Source organism: Anabas testudineus, chromosome 18 (assembly GCF_900324465.2).
Source record: "Anabas testudineus chromosome 18, fAnaTes1.2, whole genome shotgun sequence".
In the NCBI taxonomy this organism is placed as follows: domain Eukaryota; kingdom Metazoa; phylum Chordata; class Actinopteri; order Anabantiformes; family Anabantidae; genus Anabas; species Anabas testudineus.
This window is the reverse complement of record NC_046627.1, coordinates 21,331,527-21,352,014: the sequence shown is the minus strand read 5'-3', so window position 1 is coordinate 21,352,014 and position 20,488 is coordinate 21,331,527. Positions and strand designations below refer to the sequence as shown.

The 20,488-nt window shown below is 37.7% G+C and overlaps 2 protein-coding genes across 3 annotated transcripts in view; both read right to left on the bottom strand.

Annotated features, from left to right (window-relative positions):
* LOC113157408 overlaps positions 1-20,488 on the bottom strand; it is a 98,529-nt gene that overhangs the window by 12,335 nt on the left and 65,706 nt on the right. The window lies entirely within an intron of this gene.
* Positions 1-20,488, bottom strand: part of LOC113157775 — a 136,948-nt gene that overhangs the window by 63,630 nt on the left and 52,830 nt on the right. Inside the window, exons 12-14 of the mRNA XM_033326554.1 lie at positions 4,822-5,085; positions 4,448-4,716; positions 3,931-3,940 (exon numbers count right to left, since the gene is read on the bottom strand). Of these exons, the coding sequence (XP_033182445.1) occupies positions 3,931-3,940; positions 4,448-4,716; positions 4,822-5,085 (543 nt within the window). The remainder of the gene's footprint in view (positions 1-3,930; positions 3,941-4,447; positions 4,717-4,821; positions 5,086-20,488) is intronic.

Below are 20,488 nucleotides of genomic sequence, written 5' to 3'. Positions count from 1 at the left end.
TGGCTTTCTCTTTCTTGTTTCTGTCGATCTGGGCATACACCTTACTGTCATCTGTAACAGAAACAACATGTTAGCATTGGTTTGTTCAGCAGACATATAACATACAGCTGATTTATGTAACGATGAATGGTGACTTTACTGAACTGCATATTGGCCCATAATTATATTTAACCATGTGACATAAGCTTTGATTTCTGAGACTGTACTTCCCGAAATAATCCTATGAAATCGTCAAAGAAAAATAACGATCATTTAAGACACAGAAGGCTGTAAAATCTTTAAATTAGATCTCTTGTTTAATAATTGGAGTCCTCACCCTTCTACTTTCCAAAGGTTTTAAGTTCAATCAAATAATATGTGGCATCATCAGATTCATCTGAAATATACAGATGGTTTTAGTATTAAATCATTACAGACATTTCTAACTAAACATACAGTATGAATCTATTGTTACTGTACCATTTCCAGTGTTTTCAGAGTCGTTCACTGATTCATAGATGTGAGCCTCACCTACAGGGAAAATTAATAAATACATTTATATACAATTAAAAATTATATTTCAAATAAAGATACTGTCAATAGAACAAGTGCAAAGACAGCACATCTTTAATATTTCATAGTCTTCATTTCTTAAATTTAATAAGTCACACTCTGGCCTGTAAGATATATTCATATTTTTCTCATCTACAGTCGTGTCCTATAAGAAAACAGTGGAGCAATAATATTTTTTTGATTATTTCTATGTGGTAGTTTAGGTTCAGTTCAGGTTGACAGTTTTACATGTGGATTTCTTGTTGTGTTTAAATCACCTCAGGAACTGATTGTAAGGAAGAGTTAATGCAAAGTCAACAACAGCAATAAGAATCCAAATCACAAAAAGGTAAAGCAGAGAAACCTAAATCATCATCATCAGTTCAAATACTGACCATGGAGAGGAGAGGACTGGTCATTATGATGGTTTTCACTCTCGTTGACCCCATGATTTGTGGTGGGGGGGCTGCTGCTCTCTGACTGAATCGACCTTAACAGAAATAAATACATATGTTTAATCCAGAGGTGGAAAGTGCTGCTGTTAAATATAAGAAGAGAGGAAACTGTTTACTGACCTAATAAAGCAGGAATCTGTGAAAAAGACATTTGTTGTTACATAGTTTTCAAACATAAAGAATCCTGCTGCTGTTTCATGCTATGACTTTAAAACACATCTATGTATCTGAATAATACAAGAGAAAGTAGCAAATAAACAGCTCATATCAGAAAGACAAATATCTCACGCTTGGACCGTCTGAAGCGACACAACAGGAGCAGAAGAACGAGAAGAACAAGAGAAAGGACTCCACAAACCAGTCCAACGATCAGTGACCACGGAAATATTTCATGTCCTGCAGAGACAATAAGAATAAATATTATGTTGTAGTCAGAAACTTCAAATAATCTATTTTACACATAGGAAAATACATAAATCATTTGAATCTTACTCACTCTTTACTGTCATCCAACTCTGTGGTGACTCTTTTCCTGAGTGTTGACATTTGTAGAAACCTTCATGTGACTTTGACACTGCAGAGATAATCAGCTCCACTCTGGTATCATTTTGGAGAAGTTTGTCATTTTGATAGAAAAACACGTTGTTGGAAAGTTTTTGTCCTGTCTTCAATCTGCAGCCAAGAGAAACAGACTGTCCCTCAGTCACAGGATGAACAGGACTCATCAGGATCATATCTGCATCTAGAAAACAGTCAAACAGTAACAAGTTTCAGTCAGAGATCATCTGCAGAAGAAGCTGACGTAGAGTGATGCGACATTTATTTACTGATATTTAATCTAATACTTACAAACTATAAGTTACTTTTCGACACATAAACAGCTTTTCTACAGTTTCTAGGAATAAATGATCCAACACTTGACTTGAATTGTGATGACTGACACTAAATCTTCAGACTAATCCTGATCTTCTCCATTGATAAGAGACAGTATGGAACTGTCCTCTCTTTGGAAACAGAATAAGAGTAAAGCTGCAACTAGGATGAAGCCAAACGACAGCTTGTTACAGCAGCTCTAGAGAGAACAGGACATATGGACACATCAATATACTGTGTCATTTATCATTTGAGCCCTGATCAGATGTGTCACCAAATGTGGTCACCAGAGGGAGCTGCTGTTTGAACAGTACACTATAAAGTAGAAAAAACAACAAAGAAAACTGTAAAGACAAACTACCAAGATTATTAGTTGTGATATGAGACTTTTGTCTGTCGATGTCATGTTATTTAATCTACTGTACCATGTAGCAGAGTCATGAACTAAACTCTGAAAAACTTCACTGTGTACAACTCAGTTCTAAGAAGTAAATTCTATAACTGCATTTAGAAGATGCTGAAAATACAGTAATGAAATGAAAAGAATTCAACATACTGTGTCCAGTGATGTTGACTGAATTAGTGAACTGTCCTGATCCAGATTCACACCAGTACACTGCAGAACTGTTCAGTCCACTAATGTTACATGTTGATCCAGTCATCGTCCCCCAGTCAGAACAGAGGGACAGGTAACTGTCCTCAGGAAACCTCCTCACTCTCCACTCAGTAGAGTTTCCTTCACAGCTCAGAGACACAGAGTCAGAGGTGAAGTGTTGAACTCTGTCAGGACTCACAGTGAGAGACGCTGATGGAGGAAAATCTGAAACACAAAACATGTTGTACACACACATGTTGTGACTTATACAGAGCTAAACAAGAACTTCAAAAGATTTCTCATTTTTATTAATATCATAAGTCAACAGGACACCTGGAGATTTCTTCAGCTTTACAAAGTTCATTACATTGCTGACATAGATTTTACATGTTGGTCACAGACTAATAACTGGAAGATAAAGATGAAAAGAAAGGAACAAAGGAACAAACTGACCTCCAGACCAGACAAACGTTGGTTTGCTGTGTTCAGTGTAAAACACTGGTTCTCCTCTTCCAGCTCTACACACATATCCTGCTGTGTGTGTCTGTCCATGAACCATGTAAGAATCCTCTTCAGTGCCACTGTCACTACCAGGTAGCAGCTCATATCTGTAGAGTCTGTCTGACAGTTTGGGAACAGTCTTATACCAGTAGAACCTCCATCCTGCAGATGGATGTTCAACCTCACACTTCAGAGTTACTGAGGCTCCAGGACTCAGCCAGGATGGAGACACAGTGAGGACAGACTGGGGTTTATCTGTTGGAAACAGGTTTTCTCAGTATCAACAAATGTTATGTGTGTCTACTGTGAAACATTAAATTCAATTTATCTGAACTTGAATAATCTTGTAATAGGTGTTAGAAACTTTAAGATGGTCTAACTATGGAAAATCTAAATGTTTATTAACAAAACTGAAACATTTGTTCTTGTTGACTTTGTACCTCACTTGTAACTTGTCATTTTAGATTAAATCATCTTCCAAATAAATGAGTGTAAATCTCTATGAATTATTAACATTTTCAGTTTGAATGACATATAACTTGACTTACTGTTGTTCACTGTCAGTTTGATGAAATCACTCCACTCTGTTGTTTCATGTTGAGCATTTTTCTTTCTGCCTTTACAACTGTAGTTTCCACTCTGGGATGAAGAAGCAGAACTAATACTGAATTCATTTTGATTTGAAGGTTTGATGGAGCTGGTTGTTTCCCATTCATAATCCCACTCAGTGTCTCCTCCCTGAATCTCACATCTGACAGTGATCATCTCTCCATGGTAGATCTCAGACCAGTTGGGATTCAGAGTCACAACCACCCTGTTTGAGACTGTTGACAACAACAAAAAAGATCTCAAAAGGTTCAATCAAACCCTGTGTTGTGTATTTAAGTCAAATTGTCAAACTCACCCAGTGTGTTAATTCTTACTGACTGACTGTACTGGGAGTAGTAAACTGGTTCTCCTCTTCCACCTCTGCACCAGTACTGTCCTTCCTGTGAGACACTGATTTGTCCATTTGACTTGAAAACATAATCATGTCTGATCAGGAGTTCAGAGGATTGATCTCCTCTGTACCAGTAATATTTCCAACCAGATGATGGATTCACAGAGCAGCTCAGAGTCACACTGCCCCCTACTGGAATGACTCTGTCATCAGCACTGAGCTGTGGCTTTGGTTTGTCTCCTGTGGAGGTTTGAATAAATATAGATATAAATATAAAAACAAATGCAACATATCTCATTCAACGATCTTAGCTAATTTATCATGACCAGTCAGTCACCAAACTGATCCAAACCTAAATAAACAACAACCCAACAGGGAAAATCTACAGCACATTTTAGAAGAAGGGAACACAACAAGTAAGTGATCTTCAAGAGTTCAATGTGGTGTTATATATTATATACAATGAATACAAAGAAAACTACTACAAATTCTAATTGTAAATGTGAAGTGTTGTATTTCAGAATATATAAAAATATAAAACTGACCTGATACAGTTAGTGTGATGGTTTTACTCCACTGTGTTGAAGAATAGGAGTCTCTTCTGTTTCTGCCCCTACACATGTAGTTTCCACTGCTGGACTCAGAAACACTGAGAGTCCAGTAATTAACATGTGTCTGATGTGAAGTTGACTGAGGTGTTTTCCATTCATAATCCCACTCAGTGTCTCCACCTCCCTGGATCTCACATCTGACAGTGATCTTCTCTCCACTGAAGATCTGAGACCAGTCAGGTTGTAGAGTCACAGACACAGAAGTGGAAACTGAGAGACACAAAGAGAAATATTGAATTATCTGAATTAACTTGATTGGTGTAAAATGTCCTGACAGATGTGTTGAAATATTAGAAACACAGGAACTAAACTCACCACTTATCTCAACAGTGACCTCATCACTGTAATCAGTGTAGTAAACTGGTTTTCCTCTTCTTCCTCTGCACCTGTAGATTCCTCCTTGTGAGACTCTGATATCTCTGTTTTCTTCACCATCAACCTGAGCTTCATTAGAGTTTGAGGTTCGTCTGAACCAGTCATATTTCCAACCATCAGAGTCGTCCACAGAGCAGCTCAGGTTCACTCTGCCTCCAACTGGTATGATTGTTGGACCTGCTGTCAGCTTGGCTTTCGGTTTATCTGTTTTAATTTAAAATAAAGAAACAAATCATGAAATGTGTAGGTTTGAATCTAAATATGAAAAAAACTTTCAGGTCCAGTCAGTTCTATTTTTTAACTAAATCTCACAGTTTACTATTTTTCTTTAAGGGGTTTTACAATCTGTAAAACATACAAAACCCTCTGTGTTTAAACCATTTCCACATCACTCTGAATTCTTTACTTTTCTACAGTTTTGCATTTCTTTTTTTAGTTTTGACATATTTCATAAAAGGCAACAAATATCAAATTAAACTGTTTATTTAGAGTTTGTTTCTTTTTCTTTTTTTTTTAAAAAGTATTTCTTCAGATATTCTCCTCTGTATCTGACACTGTACACTAAAGCACATACATCATGATACAGTCATGTTGGATTACAGTGTCTGAGTTTTGGAACAGCTAACATCATGTATTCTGAGAGAAAAGTCAAAAACAAAATACAGTGGTTCACATTTAACTTGTACATATTCACACCTCGTTCAAATATATGAACAGAGCTTCAAAATAAAAGCTGCTGGTCATGATGATAAAACACTGGTGACTCACCTGATACAATTAAAGAGATGATGTAACTGTTTTTTATACGATTTAAGCTCCTGTGGAAACCAGAGCACTGGTATCGACCACTGTCTTCTGTTAATAGAGTTTGATATTTGTAGTGTTTATGTGACATGAACTGATCAGACTTTTCATCTTTGCTCCATCTGTATTCCCAGTCAGTGTGTTTTCCTTCCTTCAAGTCACATATGAAGGTCACAGACTCTCCAGTAAAAAAACTGGACCAGTTAGGATCAACGGTCAAAACAGCATCTAAAACCAATAGAAACAAAAAAATAACACTACAAAATTATGAATATAAAGTATTAAAGTACAAATGATGTTACTCACAGAAAGAGACCAATTGTAATTAATTAAATATAAAAAGAAGAGTTCATTCCAAAAAAGGAAGAGAAGTGAACATGTATCTTTTGCATGTCCAGAGGAGAAGATTGTGTTCAGCACTGAAATAAAGACTGAAACTTAGCACATCAAGTGGAAAACACAGCAACAACTGGACTTTCATTAATGACTAAATGTAACAAATGATCAGTGGTAAAAATCACATCAAACTGTATCTGATGATTTAACACACCAAATAAGTGATCTCCAAGAGTTCAATGTCGTGTTATATATTATATACAATGAATACAAAGAAAACTACTACAAATTCTAATTGTAAATGTGAAGTACTGTATTTAAGAATATATAAAAATATCAAACTGACCTGATACAGTCAGTGTGATGGTTTTACAAATACATATGTTGAATTAACTTGATTGGTGTAAAATGTCCTGACAGATGTGTTGAAATATTAGAAACACAGGAACTAAACTCACCAGTTATCTCAACAGTGACCTCATCACTGTTATCAGTGTAGTAAACTGGTTCTCCTCTTCTTCCTCTGCACCTGTAGACTCCTTCTTGTGAGACTCTGATATCTCTGTTTTCTTCACCAAAAACCTGAGCATGATTAGAGTTTGAGCTTCGTCTGAACCAGTCATATTTCCAACCATCAGAGTCGTCCACAGAGCAGCTCAGTGTCACTCTGCCTCCTACTGGTATGATTGTTGGACCTGCTGTCAGTTTGGCTTTGGGTTTATCTGTTTCAATTTAAAATAAAGAAACAAATCATAAAACTGGTAGGTTGAATCTAAATATGAACTACTATCACTATTTTTCTTTAAGGGGTAGATTGTACCGATTGTATGGCACAGATTGTAAAATCTGTAAAACGTACAACACCCTCTGTGTTTAAACCATTTCCACATCACTCTGAATTCTTTACTTTTCTACAGTTTTGCATTTCTTTTTTTAGTTTTGATATATTTCATAAAAGGCAACAAATATTAAATTAAACTGTTTATTTAGAGGTTCTTTCTTTTTCTTTTTCCTTTTTTTATAAAAGTATTTCTTCAGACATTCTCCTCTGTAGCTGACACTGTACACTAAAGCACATACATCATGATACAGTCATGTTGGATTACAGTGTCTGAGTTTTGGAACAGCTAACATCATGTATTCTGAGAGAAAAGTCAAAAACAAAATACAGTGGTTCACATTTAACTTGTACATATTCACACCTAGTTCAAATATATGAACAGAGCTTCAAAATAAAAGCTGTTGGTCATGATGATAAAACATTGATCACTCACCTGATACAGTTAAAGAGATGATGTTACTGTTTTTTATACGATTTAAGCTCCTGTGGAAACCAGAGCACTGGTATCGACCACTGTCTTCTGTTAATAGAGGTTGATATTTGTAGTGTTTATGTGACATGATCTGATCAGACTTTTCATCTTTGCTCCATCTGTATTCCCAATCAGTGTGTTTTCCTTCCTTCATGTCACATATGAAGGTCACAGACTCTCCAGTAAAAAAACTGGACCAGTTAGGATCAAGGGTCAAAACAGCATCTAAAACCAACAGAAACAAAAAAATAACACTACAAAATTATGAATATAAAGTTTTACAGTACAAGTGATGTTACTCACAGAGGAAGATTTATTATAATTAATTAAATAATAAGAAGAAAATCTAGCCACAGGGGTTACAAGCCAGTGATTTCTGTGCCGGTCCCAAGCCCGGATAAATAGAGAGGGTTGCGTCAGGAAGGGCATCCGTCGTAAAAATTGCCAAAATAACCATGCGAATCATCCACAAGACTTTCATACCGGATCGGTCGAGGCCCGGGTTAACAACGACCGCCACCGATGCTATTAATCTACAGGGTGTCGGTGGAAATTTGACTACTGTTGGTCAAAGAAAGAGGGGAGGCAGAAGGGTTCCTGGGCAGAGAGAGAAGGGGAAAGGCAGGAGCATAGATCTGAGAATAGGGACTCTTAACGTTGGCACAATGACAGGGAAAGGCAGAGAGCTGGCAGACATGATGGAGAGAAGGAAGGTAGATGTACTGTGTGTGCAGGAGACAAGGTGGAAGGGCAGAAAGGCACGTAGTATTGCAGGAGGATACAAACTGTTCTACCATGGTGTGGATAGGAAGAGAAACGGGGTAGGAGTGATCCTGAAGGGGGAGTTTGTAAACAGTGTTCTAGAGGTGAAAAGAGTCTCAGACAGGGTGATGAGCATAAAGCTAGAAATTGAAGGGGTGATGGTGAATGTAGTCAGTGGGTATGCGCCACAGGTTGGCTGTGAGTTAGAAGAGAAGGAGAGATTCTGGAGTGAGTTTGATGAGGTCATAGAGAGTATCCCCAGAGGAGAGAGAGTTGTTGTTGGAGCAGACTTCAATGGGCATGTTGGTGAGGGCAACAGAGGTGATGAGGAGGTGATGGGCAGGTTTGGTGTAAAGGAAAGGAATCTGGAAGGACAGATGGTGGTGGACTTTGCTAAGACGATGGAAATGGCTGTAGTCAACACTTACTTCCAGAAGCGAGAGGAACATAGAGTGACATACAAGAGTGGAGGTAGGAGTACGCAGGTGGACTACATCCTATGTAGACGAGGGCATTTGAGAGAGGTTAGTGACTGCAAAGTGGTGGTAGGAGAGAGTGTAGCCAGACAGCACCGCATGGTGGTGTGTAAGATGACTCTGGAGGTCAGGAAGAAGAAGAGAGGGAAGACAGAAAAGAAGACCAAGTGGTGGAAGTTGAAGAATGAAGAAACTTGTGAGGAATTCAGACAGACGTTGAGACAGGTTCTTGGTGGTCAGGATGAGCTTCCAGATGACTGGGAAACTACAGCAGAGATTATCAGGGAAACAGGTAGGAAGGTGCTAGGTGTGTCATCTGGAAAGAGGAAAGAAGGTAAAGACACTTGGTGGTGGAATGAGGAAGTACAGGAATGCATCCAGAGGAAGAGGTTGGCTAGAAGGAAGTGGGATGTAGAAAGGACTGAGGAAAGTAGACAGAAGTACAAGGAAGCACAGCGTAGAGTGAAGAGGGAGGTGGCAAAGGCCAAACAGAAAGCTTATGATGAGCTGTGTGACAGGTTAGACACGAAGGAAGGAGAGAAGGACTTGTACAGGCTAGCCAGACAGAGAGATAGAGATGGGAAGGATGTGCAACAGATAAGGGTGATTAAGGACAGAGATGGAAAGGTACTAACAACCCAGGAGAGTGTGCAGAAAAGATGGAAGGAGTATTTTGAGGAGCTGATGAACGAGGAAAATGACAGGGAAAGAAGGGAGGAAGATGTGGATGTTGTGAAGCAGGAAATAGAAGAGATTGGAAAGGATGAGGTTAGGAAGGCTCTGAAAAGGATGAAGAGTGGAAAGGGTGTCCTGATGACGTACCTGTGGAGGTGTGGAAGTGCTTAGGAGAGACAGCAGTGGAGTTTCTAACCAGTTTGTTCAATAGGATTCTAGAGAGTGAGAAGATGCCTGAGGAATGGAGGAGAAGTGTTCTGGTTCTGATCTTTAAGAACAAGGGTGACACGCAGAACTGCAGCAACTATAGAGGAATAAAGTTGTTGAGCCACACAATGAAGCTGTGGGAAAGAGTAGTGGAAGCCAGGCTTAGGAAGAAGGTGGAGATTTGTGAGCAGCAGTATGGTTTCATGCCCCGTAAGAGCACCACTGATGCCATTTTTGCTTTGAGAATGTTGATGGAAAAGTACAGAGATGGTCAGAAGGAGCTGCATTGTGTCTTTGTAGATTTAGAGAAGGCGTATGACAGGGAGCTGTGGTACTGTATGAGGTTGTCGGGAGTGGCGTCAGAGTAGTTCAGGACATGTATGAGAGAAGTATGACGGTGGTGAGATGTGCTGTAGGTCAGACAGAGGAGTTCAAGGTGGAGGTGGGACTACACCAAGGATCAGCTTTGAGTCCCTTCTTGTTTGCTATGCTGATGGACAGGCTGACAGATGAGGTCAGACAGGAATCTCCCTGGATAATGATGTTTGCGGATGACATTGTGATTTGCAGTGAGAGTAGAGAGCAGGTGGAGGAACAGCTGGAAAGGTGGAGGTTTGCTCTGGAAAGAAGAGGCATGAAGGTCAGTTGTAGTAAGACAGAATACATGTGTCTGAACGAGAGGGATCAAGGTAGAAATGTTAGGTTACAGGGGGCTGAGGTGAAGAAGGGGCAGGAGTTTAAGTACTTGGGGTCAACAGTTCAGTGTGATGGAGAGTGTGGAAAAGAGGTGAAGAGGAGAGTGCAGGCAGGTTGGAGCGGGTGGAGGAAAGTGTCAGGAGTGTTGTGTGACAAAAGAGTGTCAGCAAGACTCAAAGGAAAGGTCTACAAGACAGTGGTGAGACCAGCTCTGCTCTATGGGTTAGAGACGGTAGCAGTGAGAAAGAGACAAGAGGCTGAGATGGAGGTAGCAGAGATGAAGATGTTGAGGTTCTCCTTAGGAGTGACCAGGTTAGACAGAATAAGGAACGAGTACATCAGAGGGACGGCTCACGTTGTCTGTGTTAGCGACAAAGTCAGAGAGGCCAGACTGAGATGGTTTGGACATGTTCAGAGGAGGGATAGTGAGTATATTGGTAGAAGGATGTTGGAGATGGAGCTGCCAGGCAGGAGGACAAGAGGACGACCAAGGAGGAGATATATGGATGTTATAACAGAGGACATGAGGTTGGCTAGTGTTAGGGTAGAAGATGTTCATGATAGATTTAGGTGGAAAAGGATGATTCGCTGTGGCGACCCCTGATGGGAAAAGCCGAAAGAAGAAGAAGAATTAAATAATAAGAAGACTGTACATTTACCTTGAGCATGTCCAGAGGAGAAGATTGTGTTCAGCACTGAAATAAAAACTGAAACTTAGCACATCAAGAGGAAAACACAGGAAACAACTGGACTTTTATTAATGACTAAATGTAACAAATGATCAGTGGTAAAAATCACATCAAACTGTATCTGATGATTTAACACAGTCGTCCTCTAAAGACCCTTCCTACAAAACAACCAAGCTGATAACAAGTGTGCTCTGTTCAAAGTGAACAAACCTCTGATCCTCTGTTCTCCTCACTACAACATTTTCTCTCATTTGTTCCATCAATCAGTGATTTACTCACAGAAAAACTGCAGCACACAGAGAAAAGTGTGTCCCATCCTCACATCCAACACTGACTCTGGGAGAAATTCTTCAAACTGCAGCAAATGAAGAGAAAGTCAAGTTACTGTATCTCCTGTCCTCATGGACTATGGTTCTGTATTATTAACTTATTTATTGGGACGCTTGGGGACTTATATTGACAGTCACTAGTCATATGTGATTTAATCCTTAAATTTTAGCTTATTGTTTGAACAAATATTGACAATATCTGTTATATGAACAATAAAAATGAGTGATGAACATTATTAGTAGAGTGTTTAGATAACAGGATGGAAAAATGGGGACTTGTACAGTCTTTGTACTAGAAATACAGAAAATGCTGATGAACTGGTTTTCTGGAGTTTCTATATATTTTAACATTAGAGATAGAGATGACTTCTTGAGCTACATTTCAAACACAACAACAACTGTTTCAGTGACATCATGGTTAAAATCTTCATGGTTAAAACATCAACAACAGTTTTCACTTGTGTTGAGGTCAGAAACAAACAGGAACAAACATTTCCTGTTTAATGTATTTACTCTTCCCACTTTCTAAGATTGACTAAAACTTCAGATTTACAGTAAAACAGGTAAATATTAACTATATGATTTGTTCTACAATAAAATCCTTTACTCTTTTAAACCAGATTTATAAAAATATCAGATTTTACAGGTTTAATCGCAGAAACTCTCTTAACTTCCACCTACAGCTCTTTATTCACATGTTTATTTATCTGCTACCAACAAAAACATAGTCAATTTAAAAAGCATATGATGCATTGTTAATAAAGTGGTGATGAAGACTGTACTGATTCATTTATTGGATTGAACGTTTCACTGATCACATTATAATATACTTCTATTATACTATAAATGTAGTTATTGAGAGGATTAGAGGTGAGAAACATTTTAAAAACCTTATTTCTGAGAATTTCATTTAAAAAATCATGAACATCCTTCATTTTTATTTTTTAGAAACTGACCCTTTAGCAATAGAATAGGAACTGGTGAACGGGTGTGTTCACTGGACACACCCCAGTGAAAAAATGAAATAAAAGGCAACCATATTTTACATTTGTGTTATTAACTGCAATAAACTGGTAAAGAAAGTTTCTAAAGTCATTGATAAAAACAATAGAAAAACCAAATATATCTCTGCTCAGATGGGATTGTTGGGTTTTCTATATCATTTTTTGTATAATCATACTCTGTAAGGTCTTAAACCTTGCACTGTAAATTGCCTTGAGACAACTTCTGTTGTGGATTGGCACAATACAAATATAACTGAATTGAATTGAATTGAATCTTTTGTACTCTTTATGCAAAATGTCCCAATTCGGAATTATATCATATTAATGGATTATATCTTGATACATCCATCGGGAAACATCACTAATGTTGCAGCTGGTAAAGATGGAGCTAATTCTAACCACTTTGGTCGATGTAGGAGTAACATGAAATAGAAATATTATATTTAAGTACAAGTATCCCAATATTGTACCTGTGTCCAGTACTTGAGTAACTGCACTTTATGTACTTTCCACCACAGGTGTTCCCTGCTGAGTCATCAGAAATGATCAAACTGACAAAAAGAAAAACTAATCTAAACTGTTCTAGAGAAAGTTCATCTGGATTTTCAGCTACAATTTCTTGTCTTAAAAATAACATGACACATTTCTCTGGTGGTAAAACACTTTAAACACTTTCAATAAATGGAATGACAGAATATAAGCGATTTGAAATCTCCTCATAATCTCTTTACATACACACAAGTTTCTAATCTCATAGTTGACATATGTACATGATGGTAGCTCAGCCTGAATACACTGATTGTGAATATATGTACATGTAGAAAACTAAGCAGTCCAGTAGAGTGTTACCACAGTCCTCCAAACTGAGAAACTGGACAAACTCCTGACTCTCTGCTCTTCTCATTATTAATATTTTCCGTCAATTGTATCATTTAAACAGAGAAAGCCGTTTACTCACAGAATATATTCAGCATCCAGAGCAAGTATCACATCGTCACATTTAATACTGACTCTGTCTCTGTGTTACTGAGAACTCTGTTCACTTTGAATCAGGAGAAAACTGAAGCATCTAAAAAGAGAGAACTGTGTGAAAAAGAAGTCACTTATCAAACTTACATGTCTGTATTTAGTTTGACCACAGAAAACGTGTGAAAACATGTTCACATTTCCTGCTCAGCAATTATTAATATGAACTGTGTTTGAAAAGAAGAGACAGGAAGAATGGTAAAGAATTAAATAAAACAAACACGAAATCAGATAAAACTGTTGTATTAATTATTATTATATATTATATTTCATTTTTCAAACAGTGTAACATATATTTTACATTGTGTGTTAATTTGTGCATGTTATACTGCGTAGTGTTCACTGCCCTCACCCCCTTCATATTTCCTGTATTGTGGTGAATGATGTCTGTGTATGTCTGAAGAGCGTGTTTGTAAATAGATCTTGTGTGTGAATGTATCATACATATGTATATCAAAATAATTAATTCAGATGTTGCATTGTCTCTGTTTTATGTGAAAACCCTAAACACAAACATATTTAAACCTGTTGTACATCATTCAATAACAAAAGCTGACTACAACTGTTCCTCCCTCAGTATGTGAATACTGCAGCTATACAGTGAGATAAACTCACTTTTAATAATGGTCATGAACATGTACATATCAAAATGATCCTGTTTTGTCATATTTCAAAACTGAGGTTGTTGCTGCTGATTGTGAGGAAGGATATTGTGACATGATGATAGTGCTGCATGGAATAAAAACACATAGTGGAAGAAGAAAGGTCAATAACAAGAAAGTTAGACAACAATCACCATAGTACCACTCACATACACTTTGCTGCACCTATAGTAAAATCTGGTTCATCAGGATTCAGAACAACCTGGAAACTAAGCAGACGTTCTGTTATTAGTAGACATCATGATCTGAAACATGAGTAAATATGTTGGTTCACTAGTTGATATTAGTCATAAAATAAACATTTCATTTTGAAAAAAAATCACTTTATTACAAAACTAATGTGAAGAAATATATAATAAAATCATTTATTGATCAAAATGACTCCCAGTTGTTAGTGATCTGTGCAGCAAAGTCATGTGGTAGTGAAGGCAGGAAAACAGAGCAAAGGTTTGCAGAGGGGGGAGGTGAGTGTGACTGAGAGAGGGAGGTGAAAGAAAGAATCTTGTAACATCTGCTGGTAGAGAGGATATGGCTGAACTGACATTTATACAACATGGAGGCATTTGTGCGTTTGTACTTACTAAGACATTTAGACCTGTTTCTAGTTTCTTCATTCATTTGTTTTAATTCATTTGTGATTGTGCAGAAAACCACAAAATGAAAGTGAGTCCAAGAGATGAAGTGAGAGACTCTGTTGAGCTGAGGAGGTGAACTCATTATGACAATATGTGCAATAATTAGCTCACTGATGATCCTGATCAATGTTTACATTACTCACAGCAGATCAGTTAGATCACTGCATCTCCATCTGAGCACTGCTGACAGCTGCTGTCTCCTCCCTACCTCACCCCCACCTCCTCAAAATCTGAACCAGGTTGATGTTTTTGTAGCAAACTTGAATGATGACTCAGTCTGATTTATTTCTTGTCCTCTTTCCTGTAATATGCACAGACATAGTGATACAATGTTAAGATGTCTCTGTCTTGCATCTTGTATCAGTGCTCTACACTCTTCACAGAGATGCTCGCTAGAGGGTACACTATTATAATATTGAGAACAACACCTCTTTGGTTTCTCACTAAAAATACTTTACTTTGTCCTGTATGCAGGAAACTGGAGCACATATATATGTAAATAAACTAGACCACAAAATAAGAATAAACTAAATATGCCTTTAACTGTAGTGCTAATTGTATTACAATGAAACAAAGTCAAAAGATGTAGGGGATGTCTTGTTTAATTCACTATCCTCCCATTTTCATCCACTTTTGTACTAGTTTCTCTCTCAAAATAAAAACAGCAGAAAAGTTAAGTGTTGTAGAAAATCTAAAAATAAAGCACCTTATGGTGAGAATACCTTTGAAATGATGCAGCTGTAGAATCCATATTTGGTGCATGTATAAAAAGTTTATATGGTCTTTTATTCCAGGTTCTGCTGTTTAATTTGATGTGAAGCTTCACAATGTTCTTTCCTACTCAGTGCATTGTTTCACACTGTGTTTGAGAAATGCTTATCCAGGTCCCCCAATTCGAGGACGTTAGGGCCCACGAGACAGCAGTGTCTTTTATATCTCTATAAAGAGTCTCAGAGAAAGCAGGTGTGTAAGGAGGCCTCTGTAGTGATGTAGTGTACTGTAGTCAGGGGTGTCATGCCACATTCTTTAATCTAGCAGTTTTACTTGATGTAGTGTCATTTTTATGGTTTTTAATTTCACATCTCATCTTGGGTATTTACGTAGTCATTAGACACAGCGATGTTAGATCGTAAGTGGTTTGTTGCACCATCAGTGTTTTTCCCCTTTTCCAGGTTTAGTTTGTGTGCTTTGGTTTGATGATGTGCACCTACTGACAATGAAGTGTGACTACAGACACAAGTGGTTTCAGGGATTTGGTGTCTCAATAACCCACAGCTCATGATTTCATCAAACACGGAGTAATAGACGCCTTGGGAATCACTACCATAATCTCTCAGACATTTCTTTATCAGAATAATAATCACCAGGAAGCATAACCACACATGCTACTGTTTAATAACTAAAACAAAGACCTAACATAATTCTGTAGTAAGAGTATTTGGTCACATCTCAGCTTCTGCTCCTCCAGGCTTTGTCTGCAGGAGCAGAAGCCTGCAAATCTTATCAAACACAGATGTATTTTTTGTTCTGATGTTGTCACCTTTTGCAGTTGTTTGTTGACACAGATCTCTTTTTTAATCTATAGGGAAAACAAGTCAAAGAAATTAGTTATTCAAGATTAAAACAGATTTCTATTCACTTTCAACCAATTTCATTATGCGTCACATAAATCATTACAAATAAATTCCAATATAAATTATTACCAACGGATGATTCTGGTTTGACTTCAGAATAATCGTTTTCATATTCTGCTGCAGGACTTGATTTCCCTGTAAATAAAGTTCAAAATTAATGTGTTTAAATCATTTGACAGTCTAAGTTCAATTTACACTGGTAATACACTAATTTCTACTGTTTTAAATAGTAAATTCATGATACAGAAGAGGAAAACTTGTTACAATAGTTACAAACAACAATAATTTGATATTTTCTCAAATTTCTCCTGCACAAAGATGTCACCACATGCAGCAGCTGAACAAAAATAGCTGCAGGTGGACCTAAGCTATGACCTTTGTTTTTCTTCTTCTTTCACTTTAACTTGGGGGAGTGAAAAATATGACATTTATGAAAAACACATTTAAAGTTTTACATAAGTCAAACAAGGATATACGGATATCAAAAATAATAATAAAAAAAAAAATAGGAGTTAAAAAATTCTGGCATCATGTTCCTTGTTCTGACTTCCTTTGTTGAGCTTTTATTTTGTGCTACTTCCCGTTTGTCCTCTTTTCAGCTTAGTTTAAGCAACCTTAATTAGTTTCTCTATCAGTCTCTGAAGAAAAAGTCTCTAGACTCCTTTTACCATTTTAATTTGTGTCTGGCCTATTAATCGGGTCCTAAAAACCATGAATATTAATACTAAAATAAAATACTCATTGAATACTTAAATTTGATATACTGTACCATTTTCAGAGCCTTTGATTGATTCGTAAACAGAAGTATCACCTACAAAAAATTGATTATATAAAAAAAAAAAAAAAAAAAAAAATTGCATCATATAAATTTAGCAATTTTCTACATCAGAATACCTGAAATTCAATTCATATAATACATCAGGATTAAAAATGACCATGGAGAAGAGAAGCATATGTGTTGTGTTGTGTTTCATCCTGGTTGGTCATGTGACATGTAGCAGAGTTCTGATTGGTTCTCTGAGACCTGGAGGATCACAACACATGAGAAATAGATTAGACTGAATGAGGAACATGTAATGTACTGTTGTTCTGTTCACAATGAGAGAGGAGAGAGTTGTACCAACCTGATGAAGCAGGAACCTGTGAAAACATTTGATATTACTTAGTATATTCTACTACATTTTATACAAAATGTAAAATGACTCCATTGTCGCTACAGTAAACAGTCATCAAATATAAGAAGTCAAACATTTCACCTTTTGACTTTCTGCAACAACAAAGCAGCAGCAGGAGAAAAATCAGTAAAGTGCCACAAACCAATCCAACGACCAGTGACACAGGAAATGGAGTTTTCAGTCGTAGACGTCACTGTAATAAATAACAAGTATTATTTCTGTATAATCAGAGTGTTTTACAACAACAGAAAATCAAAGTCACATCAAGTCTTAGTATCAAGACTTTCATCCAGGACAAAGATGATAAATGAAAAGACATTTAGCGTTTGTTTCACAGTATAAGGACCCCCTCCTTATACTGTGACACAAACGCTAAATGAGGCAGGTCTGAACTGAAACAGGAGCTTATTAGCAAAACTACAAAAACAGGCAAACTAAGGGGGGTGTCAATTGACACTACAAAACCAGGAAGAAACACGAGGACAAAGTAACAACTTAAAACTACCAAAATGGCTGAAAACAAAGTAACAAATCAGGATCTCAAAGTACGAAGCAAAACCACTGCTCAAAGGCAGGAAAACACTCACGGGAAACACAGGTATTAATGTCCAGAATTCAGAGGGGGAAGCAAACAGGGCTGAGGAGGACGGGCAGGAACAGGCATGGAAAACAAGCTGGAAACAGGTTGGGAGTGATGACGAGCTGACAGAGGGGAAAAGGGCTGAGGAGAGTTTTGTAGGGGAAAGTGGGCACAGATGAGTCCAATGTTCAGCTGGTTGCTGTGAGCAGAGGGAGAGAAGGAGCTGGTGGGCGGAGTCCAGAGAGAGTGAGGTGGAGAAGTGAGGGAAATCCTCAGCTTGGCCTGATGCCAGGCTGAAACGGTGACAGTTTGAACTTAACATCTATAAAAACCTTGGTCTGACTTTAACACTGCAGAGATAATCAGCTCCACTCTGGTATCATTTTGGATGAGTTTGTCATTTTGATAGAAAAACACATTAGAAACAACATTTTCTCTCCTCAACCTGCAGCCAAGAGTCGCAGATGCCAGTGTGAAACCAGAACATAGACTGTAACTTCCTAGACTGAGTTTACAGGATAAAGAATCGAATGGTTCGTTTACTATTTGTGTCCTAAATATCTCCAAAACTCATATTATTAATATCAAATAAGTAATGTACAAGATAAAAGTGATGAAAACTCACCGTGTCCAGTGATGTTGACTGAATTAGTGAACTGTCCTGATCCAGACTCACACCAGTACACTGCAGAACTGTTCAGTCCACTAATGTTACATGTTGATCCAGTCATCGTCCCCCAGTCAGAACAGGGGGACAGGTAACTGTCCTCAGGAAACCTCCTCACTCTCCACTCAGTAGAGTTTCCTTCACAGCTCAGAGACACAGAGTCAGAGGTGAAGTGTTGAACTCTGTCAGGACTCACAGTGAGAGACGCTGATGGAGGAAAATCTGAAACACAAAACATGTTGTACACACACATGTTGTGACTTATACAGAGCTAAACAAGAACTTCAAAAGATTTCTCATTTTTATTAATATCATAAGTCAACAGGATACCTGGAGATTTCTTCAGCTTTACAAAGTTCATTACTTTGCTGACATAGATTTTACATGTTGGTCACAGACTAATAACTGGAAGATAAAGATGAAAAGAAAGGAACAAAGGAACAAACTGACCTCCAGACCAGACAAACGTTGGTTTGCTGTGTTCAGTGTAAAACACTGGTTCTCCTCTTCCAGCTCTACACACATATCCTGCTGTGTGTGTCTGTCCATGAACCATGTAAGAATCCTCTTCAGTGCCACTGTCACTACCAGGTAGCAGCTCATATGTGTAGAGTCTGTCTGACAGTTTGGGAACAGTCTTATACCAGTAGAACCTCCATCCTGCAGATGGATGTTCAACCTCACACTTCAGAGTTACTGAGGCTCCAGGACTCAGCCAGGATGGAGACACAGTGAGGACAGACTGGGGTCTATCTGTTGGGAACAGGTTTTCTCAGTATCACCACATGTTATGTCTACTGAGAAACATTAAATTCAATTTATCTGAACTTGAATAATCTTGTAATAGGTATTAGAAAATTTAAGATGGTCTAACTATGGAAAATCTAAATGTCAATATTCCCTGTTTATTTGTTGTGATTTGATTTGATTAACTATATATGCCTCATGTATTACTCATCAGATTTTTTCAGGTTCTACTGAGTCCAATAAATAAAAACTCTTGAAGTTCAGTGACCAGTTTTCTCTCAAAATTGCTGTTCTGTGGAAACTGGACTTGTCTGAGATCCTGGACTTGAGTCCAGAAAAAGTGTCTAACAGTGATCTATGATCAGAGCTATCTGATCTACCTCATGAGCCAAAACCAAACCACATCATAACAGAGAGTCACAACCTTCCACACAACAAACCCCCTTTAAATTTATTCTTGTAGTAAACATAAAGAGAAGTTTTAAATTAAATTATAGATCATTTTCATTATTTTCTTCATTGTTCTACTTACGTGACACAGTCAGTTTGATGACTCTGCTCCACTCTGTTAACAAATAGTCTCGTCTGCCCCGACAACTGTAGTCTCCACTGTGGGACTCAGCAGCTCTGTCGATCCTGTATTCACTTTGTGTTGGATATGTGTTCAGGTTTGTTGGTCTCCATTCATACGTCCACTGAGTACGTTCATGGTTCTGGATCCAACATCTGACAGTGATTGTTTCACCAGTGTAGATCAGAGACCAGTTGGGATCCAGAGTCACAGTGGGCCTGATGGAAACTGTTGACATGGAAACAGTTTTCTATCTAATATCTGCTGTATCAGCAAATCAATAAACAATAATTCACAGATTTATAAAACGTCAAATGAGAGTTTGACTCATTTATGAACTTTTATCATGAAGTTTTGTGGAGAACAAGTGGAGGAGAAAGTATCATCTGATAACTCTGACTCTCACTCTTCTTTACTCTCTGTCCACTAAAAACACAAAGACCATCCCACCTAAAATCTACAAAAATATATTTTCAGGTCTTATTCTGATGAGAATCACTAATTAATACAGTAATAGAAAAATAATATCACCTGTTTTATTAATAGTAACTTCATTACTGTTCTCTGTGTAGTCAACTGGGTTTCCTCTTCCTCCTCTGCAGTAATAGACGCCTCCTTC